The 22,074-nt window shown below is 40.6% G+C and overlaps 1 protein-coding gene and 1 long non-coding RNA gene across 2 annotated transcripts; one reads left to right on the top strand and one right to left on the bottom strand.

The window, feature by feature from the left end:
- Positions 1-1,179: 1,179 nt before the first annotated feature.
- On the bottom strand, positions 1,180-15,984 carry glud1b (glutamate dehydrogenase 1b). The gene is made up of 13 exons (XM_079182791.1): positions 15,423-15,984; positions 12,127-12,207; positions 11,506-11,561; positions 10,827-10,890; positions 9,874-9,968; positions 8,992-9,171; positions 6,007-6,144; positions 5,726-5,863; positions 5,533-5,613; positions 4,593-4,716; positions 2,927-3,018; positions 2,245-2,307; positions 1,180-2,123 (listed from the first exon to the last, which is right to left on the bottom strand). The coding sequence occupies exons 1-13, from the start codon at positions 15,820-15,822 to the stop codon at positions 2,004-2,006; spliced, it is 1,632 nt and encodes a 543-aa protein (XP_079038917.1). The 5' UTR covers positions 15,823-15,984; the 3' UTR covers positions 1,180-2,003.
- Positions 3,354-4,586, top strand: LOC306713161. The gene is made up of 3 exons (XR_013767583.1): positions 3,354-3,445; positions 3,628-3,776; positions 3,877-4,586. It is a non-coding gene; the product is annotated as an uncharacterized lncRNA (long non-coding RNA).
- Positions 15,985-22,074: the final 6,090 nt, after the last annotated feature.

The following is a 22,074-nucleotide window of genomic DNA, read 5'->3' as shown; positions in this document are numbered from 1 at the left end:
GGTGAAGAGCTGTGGACACCTGCTGAATGTTCTTGTTTGTTACCAAGAGTTAAAAATAGAGAATCGATACCTCTTTCATGTCTCTGTATTAAGTATGCAGATAAAACGTTGAGCTCAGCTTAGCATAAAGACTGGAAGCGAAACAAATCAGATTGAAACGGCCACCTTGGCTTGGCCCAGAGCTCAAACATGCGCCTACCAGCATCTCTAAAACTCACAGATTAATATAATATATTTAGTTTAATCTGTACTTTAAGTAAAACACCACCATTTATTTTACATTGCTGCTTTTGTACAGTTTAAACAAACAATCTTGTTTACTCAATCTATACAAAATGTGTACTGTGAAAGAAACACATTGTGGTTTTACATGCGTTTACAGTATGATCTGGAGCAGTGACTTCCTGAAGTCTGGCAACTGGTACCTCCTAAGAAACAATATGGAACATATTATAATGTTTACTCTTTAGTTTTTTATGGATTAAACAAAAGGAGACACCTTTGGACAGAGCCAGGTGACTTGTTTCTAGCCGACAGAATCCCGACGCAGATATTAAAATCATGGTAAAGTATGTCATAATAAAGTCATAAAAAAACAGAAGAAATGCATGTGGAAAAAAGTCACACAAAACCACAATATACTACGTTGAAATCATTAAAAAGGTCACTTATAGTAGGTCTAAAAGGTCAGACTAGAATATATATATATTTTTAAAGTAATTGAATAGTTTGTTGAAAAATATTTAAAAGTCAGTCTGTCAAAAACGATTTTAAAAAGTCAGGGAATAGTATGTCAAAAGAAGTAAAGTATATTGACTTCATGAAAATCTGATCTTATAGTATGTCGAAAATATTTTTAAAAAAGCCATACATAGTAAGTAAAAAATTCGGTTTTAAGTTATAATATATATTTTTAAGTCATAAAAATGTCATAGTAGAATATTTTAAAAAAAGTAATAAGTCATAGCATAGTATGTAAAAAAAAAATCATGAAAGAAACATAATATAGTATGATGAAAATGTGAAAAGAAGTCATAGTATAGTATGTCAAAGTAAAAAAAGAAAATCATAATATGGTATTTTACAAAGTGTGAAAAAGTCATGGTACAGTACATAACAAAAAAAGTTATATAGTATGTCAAAACAAATATCAAAAATAAACTGACGCGACACAATGTATCTTTTTCTAAACATTTTATTGGTTTCCAAAAATGAATAAAATAAAAAATAAAGTTATTTCCCCCAAAATAATTTCAATGTCGAAGAACTGGACGATTAAACTGAGGAAAATTCTACCACGGGACGGGCGGTCACAGTGACACCTGCTCCCCTTTCTTGGCCAGCGGAGGAGTCGGGGTGAAGCAGCTTTTAATATACGAGTGAAGAGGAAGCAAGAAAAGAAAAGAAAGAGGATGAGAATCTATCTAGAGAGAAATCCTTGTTGGGAATCTTTCACCTTGGCAACTTCACTACCAACTACTGCTCCTGAAGAGTTTGACGACAAACTCAAGATTAATAAAATCACTACTCTCTTTTATTCATATGAAGATAAATCTAAATCCCTTTCAATTAAAGTTAAACGTAATTGGCCACCTCCCCTTTAGAGCAGAGCTTTTTCTGAAATAAGGCATCTGTAGTGCTGTCGAACCGCTGCAGGAGGGTTGAACGTGCATTCAGCAATCTCAAAATGGGCGCTCTGAACATGGCTGCCATACAACAATATCATGAACGTTTATAAGAGGGCTGCTTTTTCTCAATATAACCTCAGGCAAAACTTAAACAGAAATGCGGATACGGTATAAAAGGCAGCACAAAGATCACAGGATAAATACCAGGCTAGCCAATGTATCGCTGTGTGTGTGTAGAAGAGCCAAAGGGCAGCGGTAAACAGTGATATGTTCTGAAGGCTTTTTAGAGGGTGGAAGAGGCAGGAGAGGATGATCAATAGCAGGAGGGTGGGAGGGGGTGGGGGGGGAGAGGAATTGTGGGTCGCGATTGGCCATTTATGTGAAGGTAAGCCCCGCCTCGTTGTAGACTTTGAAGACCTTCTCAATGGCGTTGACGTAAGCGGCCGTCCGAAGGTCCAAACCCAGGTTATACTTGGTTGCTGTGCGCATGATTTGCTAGAAAGGGAGAAGAAAAACACACGTTATTTGATGTTGGCAAACAGCAAAAGAGTTTGTTAGACTCGATAATGTGGTGACTGCTCACTAAAACGTGTTGGTCTGTGTTATGATCTCTTACCCGGGCGGATCTCTCCATGGTGTAGGCCAAACCAGAGTGAACAATATCCTTCTCAGAGGCACCCTGCAAAGACAGATTATTATTAATAATAATATAATTATGAAGATTAAGAATATAAAACATTAGCGTAGTTGCATTTACACAACTTGACTCTGGTAACTTGCAATTTGCATTTGTGATAGTTTCTGAAAATGTAGTTTTAGTCCAGTATAAGGTGCTGCCAGCGTACCTTTAAGGGTGATAGAATAATGGGACATGATAAGCAGGTATCAAGTGGAAGTAAAGATGAGTCATTATCCTCACAAAATATGAAGAATTAGGCTACATAAAGCTGATAACATGTGAAATCAAGATGCGTTTTACTTAACTCACTGTGATAATTGTGTTGATACTGAGTGAGTTTGTAACCCTGTTTATGGGTTGTAATGCATCCATAAATACGGAGGACAGGAGAGGCCGAGAGCTTTTAACAGTGTCAGACTTATTAAGAGCATGGTATCTGTCAATCAATCACGTTTTATTTATATAGCACCTTTCAAACAAGACAAAAATGGAGAGAAGATGAAGAGCACGAAGTGACGGTACGTATCAGTGCACACCCGATACGAGTCGAACGCCACAATTGTCAGAAAGAATCGTGAACTATTTGATGCATTTTTGTGCGTCAGCAAATGTTACTCACAGCAACTCTGGCCTGGAAGTCAGCGGTAGGTACGACAGGTATGGGCCCACCCTGCTTACCAAACTTCCTCTCTAAACTTTCCTGCACAGACACTAGAAGAAAAGAAAGAGGAGAAGGAGAAATTAAATATGTAAACAACATGTAAACATGCCGGAGTTAGAAAGAATGAAACAGTTTACATCCGTTTCTAGGGAGGTAACAAAAATATTACACGTGTATACAGATACAAATACCAGAGTAGAAAAGACTAAATACATTGTGCAGAAATACTAGTGATGACACACCAAACTGGTTTAACAGCTTGGCCTTCGTCATTTGTTTGACATGACAATACAAGCTAAAAAGATTTGTGTCATTTGACGATTGGCTGTATGTAAACGAGGCAGAGAGTATAAATAGAAGAGGAAAGAAGTTGTGGAAAAGTTCTTTTCTCTTGGACAGAGACTTCACATCGGCTGACACCCGTCTACGCCGAATTTACAAAGAACATCACCGACAGCCGGAGTCTCCACAGATTCAGTAAGAATACATCTATTTGTCCTTTAAATTCATGTTGACTGAATTCAATGTTATGTTGAATTAAAAACAAATTAATTTAACAAGACATGAGCAGTCTTGTCATTGAACGATAAAAGTTGTCCATGATTGTTGCCGACTTCAGAATTTAAGTTTTATAAAACAGTGTTTTACATCTATTTCAGTAACCACAGCTTGTCCTGCGACCACCTGAAGCTGCAGTAAAAGAAGAGTAAAGTTTTCAGCTCGTGCCTTCAGGAAGCAGCTGCAGACCCGGCGTTTCCCACAACCCACTGAGAAATCCAGAGCATCACACCGCAAAGAGAAATACGAGGTACAACATCACAGCAAGTCTAAGGGCTGAATGTGTCGTGTTATTTATCAGTAGTATGATTTTTCACAAAAAAATAATGTTTGTTTTTTGTCCAATATAGATGGCTGCTAATAGTTTTGAATACCCTGAAGGATGCACTAGTAAAGGACAAAAGGAAAGGTTCAGAACAAAAACACTGCGTGGCGTTAGAGACACTCTCTTTTGTGATAAATTTGATAACGGTCAAGTATCCAACCTGGTTTTCTACAGTACAAATGTAAGAGAATGGCTGGGTGCAATGAAGGAAAATTATCCTGATTTTGAGGAAACTCAACCGGACAACGTAGTCACACTCACGTCAGAGGAAGGTAGCATATTATTTTATAGCACTGTAAAAGTTGTGGTAAAGGGCGAAAATCTAATGAAGCGGTTCAAGGGAGATTTTCAACAGATGAAACTAGCAGCAGATATGGCAAGATTACGCATAACTAATGAGGACGAACATCCTGATCAGCCAGAGGGCACTCCCCCAGCCCCACCCAACCCAGCTGATGAGATATAGAGATATGGATGATGATAAGCAACTGATTATAAAAGCTTTAACCGAACATTTAATGGCATGAATAGGTAACTGGGTTTTAAAAATCAACTACATACGTTTCTCAGATTTTTTTATACGTTTATACGTTTCATTTAATGTGCATCTGTACAATTTCTCTTTCTGGCGTTTATATATTGGTTTAGAATTGTGCTCCAAGAGTTCAAAGTGTAATGACGAGCACACTCTAGTGTGTCTGAATGTTATGGGGGGGAGGTAGAGAGCCGTCTTGTACTCACTGAGCAGGTGGTAGTTTGAGTCTCTCTCATATTTGAAGGTCAGCCTTCCATAGCTGACATGGTTGAGATTCTTCAGCCACTCGAAATAAGACACGGTGACACCGCCAGCATTCAGGTACATGTCCTGCGGGGTGAAACATCACAAACTCATCCAACTGTTTGATCTTCACTCCTCTGTGTGTTGAGATATTTTGATACTTTGATTCTCCTGTAGTGTTTGTTTAAAGATTTCATTTTGGGAAGAAAATTATTTTTCTGTAAAATAAAAAGACACTGGAATACACTGCACGTTAAATGCTATTGTGAAAATGTGGGAAAACATGTAAAAGATCAGTATAACGTATAATACATAATCAGCATTTAAAATCTGTTGCTTACACAATAAAGGCTGGATTATAGTTGACATAACTCTTGCTTCCTGTTTTCAGAATCATTTACTCGTTTGTGTTTCGCCTTCATGGCTTAGATATTATATTTACAACGCGTGTACAACATTGTGTATTTTTTGCTGTAACATTAAATATTTATGACAAATGGGATTCTAAAGTGAATCTGCTCAATTAGGACTGGATAGATGCGGTTCCATCACAATAGATTGACTGTACTGGAAACAAATCATTTGATTTCAAATGATCCTGACTGGTGCTCAGAAGTACGTGACGTCACATTTCTGCCCACTTCAAAGCAGCGAGACGAGTTCAGACAAAAATAGAAATGAGAAATCTTTCACGGGAAATAACCAACGCCGGTCTAACTTTGGCAAAAATGTGAACGTTAATGTAGGAACCTATCGCTGAGAGTTTGATAAAAGTCTTAATTTAAGTCAATTTGCTGCCACAGTGCAGTTTTGTAAAAACATTCTAAAGACATATCTGAACGTTAAAGAGTGTTTCCAGTGCTGTAGTTTGCATTTCTGTGTGCGCGGGTTGATTGTGCTCACAGGAATAACCATGACGTTGTTCTCCAGGAAGATCTTGTCAGCATCTGGAGTGGTGGGTCCATTGGCACCTTCAGCGATGATCTGAAAGAGACAAAAAAAACCACACACACACTTCACATGACTGCAAACTGGTTGTAACTCATGTGGAGTAAACTAACAACAGCACCTGGGATTAATCCAAGCGAGTGTTTACCTTGGCCTTGATCCTGGGGGCGTTGACACGCGTGAGCTGCTTTTCTCCGGCAGCAGGGATCAGGATGTGGCAGTCGGCTTCCAGAATGTTCCCTTCGTAGGCTTTGGCGCCTGGGAAGCCCACAATGGTGCGGTGTTGCTACAGAAAGGGAAGAAACACATACATGGGGTAAAAAATGTTAATGTTTCAGTGGATTTTCAGAGAAGAAAAAAAGAATACAACTTGGAGGTAACAAAAAAGAAAGGAGACAGAAGTGAGGGGGAAGGCAGTGGTGCTGGTACCAGTTTGTAGTCCTCCAGCTGTTTGGGGTCGATGCCCTCAGCGTTGTAGATGGCTCCATCGATCTCACCGATGCCCACACACTTTGCCCCGAACCTGTGCAGGTACCTCATGGAGTGGAGACCCACATTACCAAAGCCCTGTGAAAAGATACAGAAAGTTAATCATCAACACGGTTTAATACAACTATGACATTCACTTTTTAATCATTAATTAATCATTAATTACTATCAGTAGTAAACATTCTTTAAACTATGATTCAGCTCCATGCTCTGGTGCCACCATGTGGCCGGTTTAAGTTATAACATCATCATCCATGACCTGAAATGGATTGATTAAAATATTTGAGTAAATATGTAAATAGTTATTCTATAACGTACGTGTCCATGGAAAAATAAAGATACTTCATTACCGATGCAAAGCTCCCGTTTACGCTGTAAATACATCAGTATGTACTGTATGCTGCCTGGTAAAGGGACAGCAGACTGTTCACACTGAAGTATACTCAAGCAAGACATCTTCTCTGCATCACATGACTATCGATCACGAGGTGAGCGGTCCGAGTTGAATGAAATTCGTTTATCACAACTGTAAATCATCATTACCTCCGCCACGAAATGTAACGTTTCTCAGCGTGATTTTAAGGCAAATTCATGTTGTTGAATATTTTACATCGTATATGTGAGCTCCCGCGCTTTTCCTCCTAACTGTACCTGAACGCACCTCGCCATCATTTGTAATTATTTTGTCCAATAGTTGATCATTTTAAGCGTCTGCCTCGCAGTCCGCAATGGGACAGTCTGAAGAGACGCAGTGCATTGTGGGTAGTTGAGTATGTCCAGTAAGCTCAAGTCTAATAGACATAAATTATTGCTAATTTAGTATATATATCCTGGCATATCCAGTGCAGTTGGAACGCACTGCAAACTCAATTTCACGTTTACTTTTTTGTAGAAACAAATGTGTCCTTTAAAATTAGAACATGAAGTCTGAGGGGTTAAATACTTCACAGCTATTTGTTTCAGAATGCTCTCTGATAACAAAGCATTAAGAGACAGAGCTTTTCATTTCTATGTGATCTCTGTACAAGTTTGGATCTTTAATGTTTCACAGTTGAAATGTAGACTCTAATTCTCCAAATAAAATAGTTTCTTACTTGGACGGACAAATGTTTTCTGAAACACCTTCCATTCAAAACCTCACACCTGACAAACAGACATTTCAGTATTACTTGTGTAATAATCAGGTAACAACGCATCATTTAGGTGAAAGTTTACAGTAACATTTTGTCTCAGCGATCCCTTAAAGCACTCAGCACCTCCCAGCTGAGGACATACACAACCACAGAGTCACTGTCTGCAGCCATTGCACACCAGAAACACACTGCAGCATAACTGGTCGGCTTAATAAGCTGCAGGATGTTTACTTTTTAACAGTTTGTTAGCATGTGATTTCAAACAGTACAAACTACCAGAGATTAAAGGATAGCAACCAATGTATAACTTAAAAAAATGTAAAACCTCTAACGGGTAACACAGTTCTACAGCTGAAGCATCTGGTCTCATCTCATAGTATATACAGTGTCGTATATAAAACATACTCCGGGCTCAGATATAACAGAACTGCAGGATAACAGCGATACGAAGAGACTTCACAGCGGATTCTTTTTTTATTAAGAGTAATGGAGTAAGAACATGACCCTGTCTTGATCTTGATACCACACTAGAGATCGGTCTCTCCTCCTTTCACTAATACATCTCTAAGAGAATCTAATCTCAGCACAACATAATCCTCAAACACACACACACACACACACACACACACACAGAGGGATTAGCTTTTTGAACATCCACGTCATGGTTCAGCTGCTGTGAGCACTTCGTCACCTTCTCATCCCTCACACACACACACACACACACATACCCCTTCCACAGACGTCATCCCTCTTCAACATTTCTAGTAGTTTTATTTATTGTTGCTGGAAAAATAAATCGTACTCTTTGCAAATCTCTCTCTAAAAAAAAGAAAAAAAGCAAGGAAAGGATAATTAAATGTGTGATTTTAATCCTTGTAAGTAAACAGAGCAGATCCTCTTTGTGTCTGAATGTTACACATGCACGGTTGTTCGTAGGGAAACGCAATGAATCAAAAGTGTATCGAGATCGCAGTACGGCCTACGGCAATTATAAAATCACAGGAGGCTAAAACTGTGTTAAAGGCGAAATGTTGGCCCTGCCTACAAATCATATTCTGCAGAATTGAGAAGACATCTTTTTTTGGTACAGTTACAACAAAAATCACACCATATTGTAATGAAAATGAGAATGATGTATAAATTATTATTCCCTCTAATATTGCAATTGTGTGTGTGTGTGTGTGTGTGTCCATGACACGTGAGGAGCTGTCATGTGACAAATGGAAGTGAAACTACAGACGTACTTATCTTCTCACAGATGTAAAGTTCAAATCAAAGGTAACCTTATTGAAAGAGAAATGATGCCCACCTCTGTCCTCTTTGCTCCGTGTCTGTTGTCTCTTTGTTTGAGACTTGTGTGAGGTTTCTTTTCATACAGATAGACCATTGATTATATTCAATCCTTGATGCAAAAAAAAAAACATTGAGCTCCATAGCCTAACAAAACTGACTCACAAAGCTTGACCAAGCAGGAATTAGAGAAGTTGAGGAGTTTCTACCAAAAGACTATGAATTGGTCCCACTCTCTCATGAACAAAGAATCAAAACGTCCTTCGGTTCTCTGCTGTCTGCTCGGTAAGAGGAGATCAGGTCCGGGCTAAAACAGATGGCATGACTGATTGAAGCTCTAAAACCCTTCATCATGGTTTAACATGAAAACTTAAATCCTTTGAGTATCTGTGTGCAGATATCTGCAGCACATTTAGGGTCTCATCGCTCCCGTTTCCATCTAAAATGTTTCTTCTTTGATTAAACCGTCCGTCCGTGTGCGTGTACGTGTGCGTGCATTTACCTGGATGACGAAGGTCTTGTCCTGGAAGCCGGGTGTGAGGCCCACCATGCTCATGTAGGACGCCTCATTGATGAAGTTCTCGATGCCGTGGAAAACTCCACGACCGGTGGCTGAGATACGCCCGTGGATTCCTCCCTGGCTGATGGGCTTTCCTGTCACACACGCGTGGGCGTTGATGTCCTGCCAACACACACACACACACACAGAGAGAAGATCAGACCACATGCACGTTACTACTCACTACCCATAATTCTCTGCCCTCAGACACCCAGAGCAGGAATGTGTCCAAAGCCATGCCAGGGGTATCTGGAACAGACTTAAAAGATTTTCAGTTTATGAAGAGCAGCAAATCCTCACAATAGAGGAGCTGGAACCGTAGAACACTTTTACTGGAAGACTCATTTTATCAATTATTTAAAAAAAACAACGAATGACATTAATAATCACTCAGCTCTAGTCTAAATCTAGTCTATTCAAGAATTCATAATTACACTTTTTCTTGACTTCAAGGCGGTTAAAATCAAGGTTAAGTAGAAGTATCTGACTATTATAATTTTGGATTATTCAGATCAACATGTAAAACAGCTGTGATATACAGATTAACATGTGCTCAAACTCACTTGGGTAAATATTTCCCATCTTTAGTCAAATAAGCCCTGTTTGAGAGGTTTTGATAAAACTTTTAACTGATAACACAAACACACAGGCCTCACTGTGTAAGAGAGGAGGAATGTCTCAGTGGTCGGCTGGAAAGGGAGCGGCAGGAAACCACCGCTCGTGTTTTACATGTGACTCACTCCTTGCTATTAATGTGACCTATTTTAAAATTTGAACGAAAACAAAAAACGGGCAAGTCATAGAGATTGGTGCCGGAGAACTCACAGTGTGTGCAATGGTGTTGGCGTACGTGTCGGCGATCCAGGACATTTCCCTCTCTCCTGTGCTCATGTCTGGGGCCGGGACGTCGATGCCAGGTCCTGGTGAAGGCAGACGGGTAGGAAAAAAAAAAAGAGCGTTAACCAAGCCTGCCAGTCACAGTGCAGGGATTAAATCACTACACACACACACACACACACACACACTGGGCAGTTAACACAATGAATCATTCATAAAACCAAGTTTCCAGTCTTGATTACTAGGTACCTTGGCAGAAGCATGCATGCAGAGATGGGGGATGGGACTACTGAGAGAGAGAGAGTAGGATGGCTTTCTCAATCGTGGCAGTTTGACCATGTTACACTCATGCTGACAGCAGGGCAGTGATGTGTGCAAAGGGTGCTGCTTTGCCTCCAGGGTGTATAAAAACTCAGTGGTGAAGGCGCTTGTATCAAACCTCACTACACTGACTATTGCTGTGTACACGCATGTAACACATCACACACACCCACATGCATTCATGTAGGGCACGTTAACCTGCTTAGCCGGAGTATATGTTTATGTATGGCCTTGCTTAACAGCTAAATACTACAACTTTATTCAGAAACTTGTGTCTGATTTGTGTTATATTATTACGTTCACACTTCATAGGCCAAAGTTAAACTTATATTTCAATCCTGTGCTTCTTTTTTCACCATTATTAATTGTCTCTCTTTCCAGTTTACAGAGGCACACCCTGAGCTACCCCAACCTGAATAAACAGCGCTTACAGGAAATGTTTACTTCTCTGGGTGGAAACATTCACCTCTCACCACCACGGCCTTTTCCAACAGAGTTGAATAACGACAAGAACACCGTCACGAACCAAATGAACACTCACAGTACTACCAGTAGTTTTGTAATAACTTTGAACCGTTATCAATTTAAACAACGGTTTGAATTCACACAAAGAAACTCACCAATAAAGCCCTTCTTGGCCAGCTCAATGGTGAATCTCCTGGTAATCTTCTCCAGCTCATTATCCTGCGACAGACAGACACAGTACAGGGTTTAGGAAAAACATGTTGGTTACAGTTTGAGACATTTAAGGAAGGGAAGGAAGGAAGGAGCTTTTAGGAGCTTCTTTCCAGTTAACTCAGAGGTAACAACCAATCAATAACCTTCAAGTCTGTTTACATCACAGTATCTATCAATGGATGCACTAAAAGCCCCACCCGTAAGCCAATAAAAGCACCATTAGTTGAATGAAGAAACTTAAACCACAAAATACTCATACACATCTGAGTATCTACTGGGAACGCAGTTACTGCCGCCCGTTAAACTCACACATTTGATGTCCTGTTCGCCCTCTTTTCCCAGCTCAATCTGTCTCTATAATTATTTTAGTCTTGTCATTAATCAAAAAGTGCAAAATCAAAGGATAAGACCCAGCAGCGCTGCCTTTTGCATTCCGGTGTGATTGAATCATCATCCATGTTTGTTTGGATGTGGGAACAGAAGAGAGCTCATATCCCTCCAATGACTGCCAGCTTTTCTTATGCTCTGTTGCTTTCCGTTACGTCTTACAGCACACAGTGAAACATGTCGGTGTATCTCTACATGCGAGTGCGTATGATGGGGGGGGCTTAGAAGGCTTACAGAGTAATTCTTGGTGTTGATCTTGACTCCAGCTTTGGCTCCCCCAAATGGCACATCTATAGGAAAATAATAAGAGCTTTATAAGAGAGAACATTCAAACACTATACGAGTACATTTTAAAACCATTAGCCTCCGCTTCAAGACAATGTGAGCATGATGATAGAGAAACGTGCTAATAAGATACTTGACGATTATGCACAAAGTGTTAAAAAGTCAACTGAAAGCGCTGCATTTTCCATTATTTACCACAACAGATGTTATTGGGATTAATAAATATCTTTATTTGAACATCACAGCAGAGATTCCTAAGAACAAGAGTTCTGATCAGTCAGGAATAGGCGTGGTTTTAAAGATCATATACACGTGTGGGCTGCAACGCACTAGAAGCTTAATTCTCCTTTAAAATAGTTCACTACGTGTTCACAATCGGGAAGGCAAACTCATGCAATACTTAAGATCAGTGTATTAGATGGAATACTGGCATGTGAATGTGCAAAGAACACCAAGTTTGGGCTTTTATTTTGAGCTTGGTAAGACAAAAAGTATGATTATTTATATGAAGATCAGGGGATAACCAGCAGGAGCCTTTGAGGAAGACTAATAATAATATATAATACTCACCGACAACAGCACACTTGTAGGTCATCAGAGAGGCCAGAGCTTTGACCTCGTCAACAGACACATCTGGACTGTAACGGATACCTAAAGGAATCACACACACTCAAGGTTACAACACTGCCACAAGCAAAATATGCTATACGTTGTATAATGTATTTTAAAAAGTGTCTCGTTTACAGATTAAGTGTTTAGATTGCAACGTGGGGACATCAATGGCCTGACAGTGACACTGTCTCCACTACATGTGCAGCTCGACAACAGAAAGAGGAAATGAGGAGCAGAGATAGAGCACGGTCAAAGACCGGACTGGACCAGTAATCACAGAAGACCACATGAAGAGGTCAGAGATCACGGATTGTGCCCGGCAGTCACGGTAGCAGCGTTGGGCGGGCGGAGACCTCAGGAACCAATCTCAGCTACCCATTCTGACTCCCGCCCCCTGAGCTACAGTCGTTCCCTCCTGATGTCTGGGGTTTACTACTGTCGGCATGGCGTGCAGCGTTACATGAGACCATACAGTCAGGCCGCCCAAGTACCACTGCTTCATCTTATTGGTATAGTGCGTGTGTGTGTGTGCAAGATTGTCTGGCAGTACCAAATATAGCTCATCCAGGGTTAGCTTCCATAGAGAAGCCCCAAGGGCAAACGGCACAAAGCAGAGCAAAAAGATTTCTTTGAGGGGACAAAAGAACCGTGAGTCATTTGTAACCAATAGAAACGGAAACACAGGAAGCACAAGAGAACCACAATGACGTCATCCTCAAGTGCCACGTTGGTGCCCACCCACTTCCTTTTGGTTACTGCAGTCAGAGGAAACGAGCAAACCTCCCAAAACGAGGCTCTGTCTTTAAGAGTGCTGCTGTGGTTCCCACCCTTCCATCTTTATTTCCATTCTTCCAAAGATCAGCTGAGTTACCTCGAGACAATCTGGAGCTCGCTTAGAAAGAAAGAAGGAAAGAAGCCTGGCTGCCTATACACCCATCCCCCCCATCCCCCCATTCATTTCTCCACCCAGCCAACAGCTCACCACAGCAACCAGATTTCAAAACATCTGTAAACACATTCCTCTTTAATGGAGGACAGATTTTTGGGGAAATAAACAGAGCCTGCACTGAAATCCACAGTTCCTGCAGTAGTCAGGGCCGTTCAATTTCAACAGAGAGGCCTGAAGGCCCGACACGACGGAGCTTCAGAGGCTCTACGGCCTAAAATAACCCGCCACATATCTGGAGTCCTTTAGAAAGACATTGTTGAATTTCGGTGTGTTTGGTTTAAGTTACAAGTTCAGGTCTTCAGTGTATTATTATTTACCCTATCGTGATATTTTTCCTTGCATTGGTATTAACTGAATTCTTTGATATCAATGTTTTTCTTTAATGCACACACTGGCTAATAGTTTGTGGGCTAAGTCTTTTAAAAGTGTGGTACTTCTGCACCAAAAGGAGAATGGACAATTTAGCCGAATAAACAAAACTAGATCAAATATGACAAACTATCTTCCAGGGTTGTTTGGAATAACTTTGCATACACACAGAAGCAACACATGATATTCCCGAGTTAGGACGCTCGTTCGGTAGACAGGTCAAAGCCCAGCAGCTGTCGCTCGGTGTCGCTCTCAAAGGGGGGGGGGGGTGTAGGAGCAACACGTGCACACACAAAAACAGCCTCTGCACTTTGCAGTTTGATCTGAACACAGCAAAGGGTTTACGCACGACATCAATGATTAAACCCACTGAAAACAATAACTGCTCTTACTCCTATAAGCCAGAAGTTTGGCATCAAGGACCAACCTAACTGCTCCCACTTGATAAAATGGATGAAAAGTTAACATTGCTGAGATTTGAGATCATTGGTTAACTGTACCTTGGATCTGGATAAGGCAAGGCAACATGAGAGAGAAGATATTTAGTAATACTACTACTGTAGAGGACCGTTAACACCAAGCTGGGTTTTTAGCTTTGGATCGAGGAGATGCTCTCCTCCAGCTTTTATGAGATGGATAGAAGCAACGACGCTCCTTTAATGTTATTGATTTTAAATAAATGGCTCCTCTGAGTGATCTCTCTCTGATGGCTGGCTGTACAGACTGGAGATTCTTTAAAACCGTTAATGGGTTTGAGGGACAAATCTGTAATCGATATTGTATTTTGGTTCCATTAATGATTCACTCTCAACTTGTCTTGACAGTTTACTAATCCATCTTTTAAAGTCAGGCGTGTACAGCACAGTGCCCACGCTAAAGTGCCGCCCTAAAATATGTCTACATTTACTACTTCAAGTATGTACAATGGAAGGGCGTTATACCCGGTAAATACCAGGCAAATAGCCGCGCCGCACCATTCAAACATGCAGTTTGTCTAAATGGAATGTCTCTTTGGGTTGAGAAAGACCTCCTCTCCACAGCACCCTCCCCCCCACCTGTCACTCGGCTGACAAATAGGAGAGTCTGGAAACAAAACCACCCCCTCCCCAGCATTCACGCTCCTTCTGACCTCCCATCCATCATATCCCTCAAATCACAAATTACCCAGAGTGCACTGCAGCAGTAGCCCACAATGCCTCTGCTTTGAACCTTGAACCAAAGAGCATAATGTTACTCTGTCGTACGATACACCATGCTCTGCCCAAGGTTGACACATTGCACAGAACGCTGGTGAATTTTAGCATTTGTCTAAAGAAAGAGTGAGGAACACATTGTGTGTATTAGGCCTGACATTCACATATGCCTGACTTGGACCATATGTATACATCAAAAGGACAGAAAAGTGTATAAGCAATATAATGTCTTCAATGGTCGACCATGTGTTTTGTGCAGCTCATAATGGCCAAGGCCTGACATGCTCAAAGACATAACACCTGGTGTCTTCATACATCTGACACACACATGAGAATAACAGGAATAAGAGTTGATCAGAAGGAGCAAACTCAATCCACCAAAACAACTGGATCACAAGAAACGAGCAAAACAAGATATAAGCCCACTAAGTATGGGGGGCTGCTAACAAAACACGGTAACATTATACCTTCAGGTGAGCAGGAAGGTCAATGTAAACGGCACAGGAAGTGAGAGCAGTTGTGAAATACAGTAAACAAAACGAACAACAAAGCAGTTATTATCGAAACAAGGGTGTGGTTAAGTGCAACGGATTAAACAGTGAAGCTGTGTGTAACGGTTTACAGTAACATTAGCAGCTGTTGACAGCAGCTGCCTTGTATTTGTATGCTAGTGGAGCAGCTAACTAATGCTAAGTAGCTGGCTAACGCTAGCTGGCATAGGGGCGGTTTGGCTCAATTCTTACCCCCTTTGCAGGGTGTCCTGTGCTGGCTGTGCTGGGCGCGGTACCCCTCTATCACCTCCCACTCTCCGTTATCCCTCTTGATGGGGAAAGACACGCTCAGGACGTGATTACACGGCTTGATGATGCGCAGGATGCCACGCACACGGTTCCTCTTCTGCTCGGGGGTGTCCCTGGTCTTCACATCCTCGATCAGCTTGTCCTCCACGATGCTGGCGCCGCGGTCGAAGAAGCCCTCGACCATCCGGAAGAAGTTGGGGTCGTCCGGCGCGTCCGCTGCGTCCGCGTAGCTACGGACCCCCCGCATCAGGGACGAGGACACCGGGAGAGCGGAGTCAACGCAGCCCGAGGCCAGGGCACTACCCGCGGAGCGGCTCAGCAGCTCCCCGAAATACCGATACATGACTTAGACTAGCTAACCGTGTACACGAACTAATGAAGAGGCAACTAAACAACAAGGGCAATGGGGTGACGACAGGAGAGAGGGGGGGTTAGAATGAGCGACACAGCAACTCCTCACCGTGTCCCGTCCTCTGGCCGAGTGGGGAATGGCATACTGTGTCCGTTTATTTTAAAAGGCAGCAGGAGCCAAGGAGGGCAGTGAGAGGGGGGGGGGGGCGCTCCTCGGGACCCGCGCGGAAGAGGAGGACCAATGGATGCGCGTGCCCGTGCGAGGCTGTTGACAGCGCGCGTTCCCGAGTTTGCACCATTTGAAATGCCTATGATTTGAAATTCAATGAAAAGGCAATAAAAGTAAAATTATATATATTCATTTATTTTCATGCAGGCAGCGATCTTAGGGTTGTAATACTGTATTAAAGGATAAGTGTGGATAGTTTCATGTGATCACAGTTAAATCATCTCCCAGGAGAAATTCATTTCAGACCAAACTGCACCTGAAGGCCACATGATAATGATCATATTTAAAATTTAAACATTAAACATTTTTTAGAGGAATTCTTTAAAAATTTATATAAAATTAATGTAAATACGTCAGTAGTGCATTAAGTTCGTAGGATGAGTGATGTAAAGTGCATCCACTTGGTCATTCATTAGCTTTTGCACAGCGACTACAGTGTTACAGTTCTGTACTTTGTGGTTTGTTCAGAGGATCTCTGTGAGGCCTGCTGTCATCAGCAGTTCCATGATCTGTGGAGTGAGTGAGAAAGGCCCATTGTGTGTGCATCAGTCATTAACCACCCTCATGGGCAGCAACAATTAATGAGGGGGTTGATCTGGTGATGTACAGTTTGTGACTATCAGCACAAATAATTGACTGTTGCCATTGAACAATATCCATATTGGTTGGCCTTAAAAAAAAAATCTACAGATTCACAGAGCTGCACAAGCTGAATGCTAATATCAACCTGCTGATGTTTACTATATTTGCCACGTTTAACATGCTAACATTTACTAATAATAACTAAACACAAAGTTTACACAGCATTTAATGCAAATTTAATAAATAGCAATGTATGCATATTCTGTATGCGTGCTATGGTGCATTATACGCGTATACAAGTATTTTATATGGATGCAATTATCAGTGTCCAAGTGAGAAGGTGCAATTCAGAGCAGAAGGTCACTCATGATGTCTGACAGTCTACCAATTTAGTCCAGACTGAAATAGCTCAACTGCTATTGGATGGATTGGCATTTATGGTCCCGCAGACGATGTATCCCAATAACTTTCCCATCAACCTCGGCTGTACTTTGTGGTTAGTGCTAATTAGCGAATGTTGACGCTCTAACACTGTACTAAGATGGAGAACATTGTAGACATAATACATGCCGCACATCAGCATTGTCATTGTGGGCATGTTGGCCTGCAAATCGTAGCTTTTGGCTTAGTTCACGTTCAGCCTCACAGAGTTGCTGCATCGACACTGTAGGATCAGTAAATATCGGCTGTAATTATCTGTCAGTAGCTGACAATACAGCGAGAGAATAATAATTATTAGTTCATACATTCTTTTTTCCTCTTTTAAACAAGGGCCTTTGCAGTTGGGGTCACCTGGGAGTGTAGAGGAACAGGGACTGACTTCCTGTCGGTGTTTTGTGTCTGAATGTGCTGCTTTGAAATTCAAGCTCATACTAGTATGACATTAAACCCTCACACCACCTCTTCCATCTCTTATTTCTGCACTCTTGTGCCTCAGACTCCATTCCATCAACAACTGCAGAGCTCACTTTGCAAACCGGCATGGTTGCAACCTTTAACTCTTGAGCGTGAACAACACTCTCGTGAAACAGTGACCAATTGTGTGCTGAAGCATCTGCTCCCATTGTCTGGGAACAGATAAGATAGCGTGGCTCTCATGGAACACTGCTTTCATTGCGTGTTCCCATTATTTCAGACATACACAACATGTATGGTGCTCGATCATTGTCTCTCGCTCTGCAGAGAGAGAATCGTAGTGCTGAGCTCATCTGAGGAAAAGGCCCTGACCCAGACACACCTGTGGACTCTGCACAGAAGATAAGATTAGATCAAGCCCCCAGGCGCCGGTACAATACGCTTAAACAGTGGAACAAACACACGATTGCACAACATGAAAAGCAAATTGAATTATAACTCAATTGGGTTTGTTTTTACACATATGTTAAATATGTAAAGACACAGATTTGGTGCAGACAGGCTGTTCTGAATAACATGTATCATCACTCTGATGTCAGTTGGACAAAGTAATCAAAAGTAACCATGTTGTCCATTGCAACAGGCACAGCGTCACAGCAAGGTTTCGCTATTACTAATGCAATAATGACAGTGCTTATCTCCTCATTGGTTATTCTGTGCACTGAAGAGACATTTAGCTTTATTGTGTTTTAATGGTTGATATCCTGAGATGAAACTGCACACTTGTACTTTCTTAATTAAACCAGACACAAAGAGAGAAGGTACATACTGTCTAAATATTCATATGTCTGTAAGTGGATCTCAAGCAGACACACATATGAGATCCAGTTGAGGAACTTTGAACTCTGCACCAGAGGACACTTCCATTCAACTCTATATGCTGACTTTTCTTTATAGACATACCCTTATAGCTTACACAATTGAACAATGACTAATAAAATACATTTGATAATCAAATAAATGTGATACTTCATTCAAAAGTATTTTTAATCATATCATTTGCCCTATCAAATCCTGTATCTGTGCTCTCCTCTCTGCACTGACACTGATTTATCGTGGTTGTGTTTCAAAGGGTGAGCGCTGTCATGCCATTGGCTGACTGCCTGACAACACCCATCAAACCATGGGGGTGTGTCTGGGAGAGCAGAGGAGGGTAAAATAAGAGCTCATGGGGGGGGGGGCCTTCTCAGTTGGGTCACATGGGAGTTTAAAGGAACTCCTTCTTCCTGTCTGTTGTTTTTCTCTGATTGAGCGCCTTTGCAATGTCAGCTCATACTAGTATGACATTAAACCCTCACACCACCACCAGGACCTCTTCCACCTCTTATCTCCGTCCTCTTGTGCCTCAGACTCGGTCTTAATGGAGTAATCAGGCTTCTGAAGCAACATGCAGGGACACGAATACCATTAACAACTGCCAAGGTCACCTTAAAAACCGGCATGGTGGCCACCAAGCAGAACATGTCTGTTCATTAGACTAATCCAACATGTTGAAAAAGATTTAGTATTGAGACGAGTCAATGAAGAAACCCTTCGAACACAGAGGGGGAAACAAAGTTGTTTTCTTTTCTTTCATTTTCTGTTAAAGGCTCAAAATCTGCAGTGACTTCATGGATGATAATTTATTCACATGGTTGGATAAAAGGACTATTGTGAAGAAAAAAACATAGTTTATTCCCTTTCAGCAAAGACAGGCGGAGCAGGGACCATTAAGCATAGACTGTTTCTATTGTCAATGATCAGCCGAGACTGAAGATCCAAGAATGGTCTCAGAGTTATTCAAGGACAACAGAGAGGAATAAACAAATTATGTTTTGTTTGTGAACACTGAGATTCTGTGATTAATATTATCTTTATCATCTAGTACTATACACATCTAGTTTTACAAATGTAAATTTTCAAACTGAATTATCATAATTACGATCTAAAAAATAAGCAAAACATACATATATATATATATATATATATCATTCATTTACGATGAAAATGTACATTATGCTGATTTTACAAAGTAGCTGTTGGGTTTCACTGAGAGTTTTGCTGAACTGACAGCAGTCGCCCATCAGCAGGATGTAAAACAGCTGACTGATGGGATATTTTTGGCCACAGTTTTGTCAAATTCCAATTTCAAACAGCTGGTGGAAGAATTGTTCTATTTTGCAAAGGTTTCATTTCAGCCTCTTGGTTTTTACGTAAGTTCCAGATTTTTCTTTTTACAAATAACGATTTATTTTATTGTATTCATTACCAGTTATTTTATGTCAGTAACATGTATTTTGTATATTAATTCAATATATTCAATATTCACTTACCTTTATTCGCTGATTTTCTGATCTGTTCAATGGGATACCTGGCTCGTTCTGACCTGCAGAGCACATGTTGTGCCAGTGTTAAGAAAGACGATGAGCTGTCAGACTTCCTTAAGAATAAACAGGGACGTCTTTGGAAGGTTCGTTCAGCCTACATGGTGACTGCTCGTGGGACAGAAGATTCTATGTTCTGTTTCACTGACGACAGTTAACGTGACAATCTCAAAGATTTTCAATCGAACTTAACACAATGGTGATTGAGCCAGATGGACCACTGATGAACGTATTGCTATATTTATATATTTGCAGTATTAGAAAATGGGCGTCTGTGGCGACATTCCTGGAAACAAATACTGTATTAGTGTTTCTCCATTATATACACACAAAAATGTCCCCCCCGCCCATTGTTTACACTCAAATATAAATTATAAATCAATCAGGACTAAAATCTTAATGATTGCCACTTCAAACACTAGATGGTGCAAGAGTCTTTCCCTACATGTTGTGTGACTGAATCAGTGTGAGAGTGAGAAGACAAATCCACCAACGTCCATTGCTTTTATATCAATCTGAGCAAAAAACTATCCAATACAGAATAGAACTAAAACACGTGTATTTGTTTAAGTGTGAAATACTGACATTTGTGACATTGATTTCTGTCATACTGGAAGGTCTATGATAACTGTAACTTGTGATATATATATTTTTTTTCTTTCTTACTTAGTTATGCCATACAGATAGATCTGGATGTATTTGCCCAGTTTCATCAGAACTCCTTTCTACCAGAGAAAATAAATAATAAACTAGAGAAATAAAACTGAGAAATAGAGAAATAAAACTGTGGACAGTGAGGTCTGTGGATTGCAGAGTAGTCCAATTAAATTATTTTCACCTGCATTTTATTGGAGTGCTGGCAATAAACATATCTTTCCAACTCTCTGTGTTTAGATGCTATAGAGGTGATTGAGAAAGATCATTTATTGTAATTTGGGTGAACCAACCAGTTCACCAATAAAAATTATAGCAATTTGTATAGTAATTTGAACCTGTCCATTAAATACACGTTTATCCAGATTCGCAAAGATACAATTGTTTACTACGTCCTCAGAACAGCAGAGGAGAAATTAAATCACTTTAATAAGAAAGTAATACCCTGGACATAGTCGCCATAAAATGTGTACATACAAATACAAATAATAGAGTTATTAGGAAAGGATACAAAGAACCAAAGCAATAACAGAAGCTTTCATCCAAAATATATAAAAAAAATACTCTGTTACAAGTAAAAAAGTCCTGCATTAAATATGTTACTTAAATAGAAGTATATAAGTATTTTCTATCAAAATGTAATTAAAGGTGCTCAATATGGAATTCAGAGCATATCTATGCAAGTTGTTGAATCTTTAACAATGCATCATAATTCATGAGCTCAAGTTTTGGATGTGCAGAGTCATTTGTAACTGTAGCTATCACATAAATGCAGCTTAGTAAAAAGTACTATATATCTCTCTGAAATGTGGCGGAGTAGAAGTATAAAGTAGCAAGGAAAGTACCACAAATGCGTACTTTACATTTCCCCGCAGCTATATTTTTTGTAAAGGAGTTTGTTTTCTCAACAAGTGCTGAGACAAAGTTTGTTTCAACACAAAGAGCCAAAACACATAAAGTAACGTAATATTGTGCTTTTAGCTCTTCATTTTCTTATTGTTATCATGCATTCCTTCCTATTGTTTTTATTTCAGTTCAGTTTCACACCAGTAAAGCCATCAGAACTGAAACTTGAAAAAATAGTCGTGTGCGTACGTGCAAATTCAAAAGTCAAGAGGTAAAAAGTTTAAAAAGTTCCCACGAGAACTTTCTATTCGATAGTCTCTTTCAGGAAGCTGTGGCTTTGACTTGTGTCTGCTCACATCTCATCAGCACAATGCCTATTTCGCTATATAGACTGTGTGTGTGTGTGTGTGTGTGTGTGTGTGTGTGTGTGTGTGTGTGTGTGTGTGTGTGTGTGTGTGTGTGTCTACACATTATGTTTGACAGTCAGACGTCGCCCCACGTGTCAGGTGGCCCAAAAGGAAACCCCACGGGAAGTAAGGTCAGGCCCGGAGAGGTCAGGCAAAAGTCACACTGCCTGCTTTCGTCGACATATTTCAACTCTCACAACGCCCCGTCAACTGTCTGTCAACCACAGTCTACACCTAAAGCTTTCATT

This window comes from Pholis gunnellus (genome assembly GCF_910591455.1).
Source record: "Pholis gunnellus genome assembly, chromosome: 21".
NCBI classification, from domain to species: Eukaryota; Metazoa; Chordata; class Actinopteri; order Perciformes; family Pholidae; genus Pholis; species Pholis gunnellus.
Note: the sequence above shows the minus strand (reverse complement) of the source record. Positions and strands in the feature narration are given on the sequence as shown.

Excerpts from the sequence above, each read along its gene's own strand:
- glud1b (XM_079182791.1), bottom strand. The coding sequence starts at position 15,822 with ATGTATCGGTATTTCGGGGAGCTGCTGAGCCGCTCCGCGGGTAGTGCC. Across the intron at positions 12,208-15,422 it reads CAGGACACCCTGCAAAGGGG|GTATCCGTTACAGTCCAGAT; the intron begins GTAAGAATTGAG and ends TGATTCCTTTAG. Across the intron at positions 9,969-10,826 it reads GGCCAAGAAGGGCTTTATTG|GACCTGGCATCGACGTCCCG; the intron begins GTGAGTTTCTTT and ends TGCCTTCACCAG.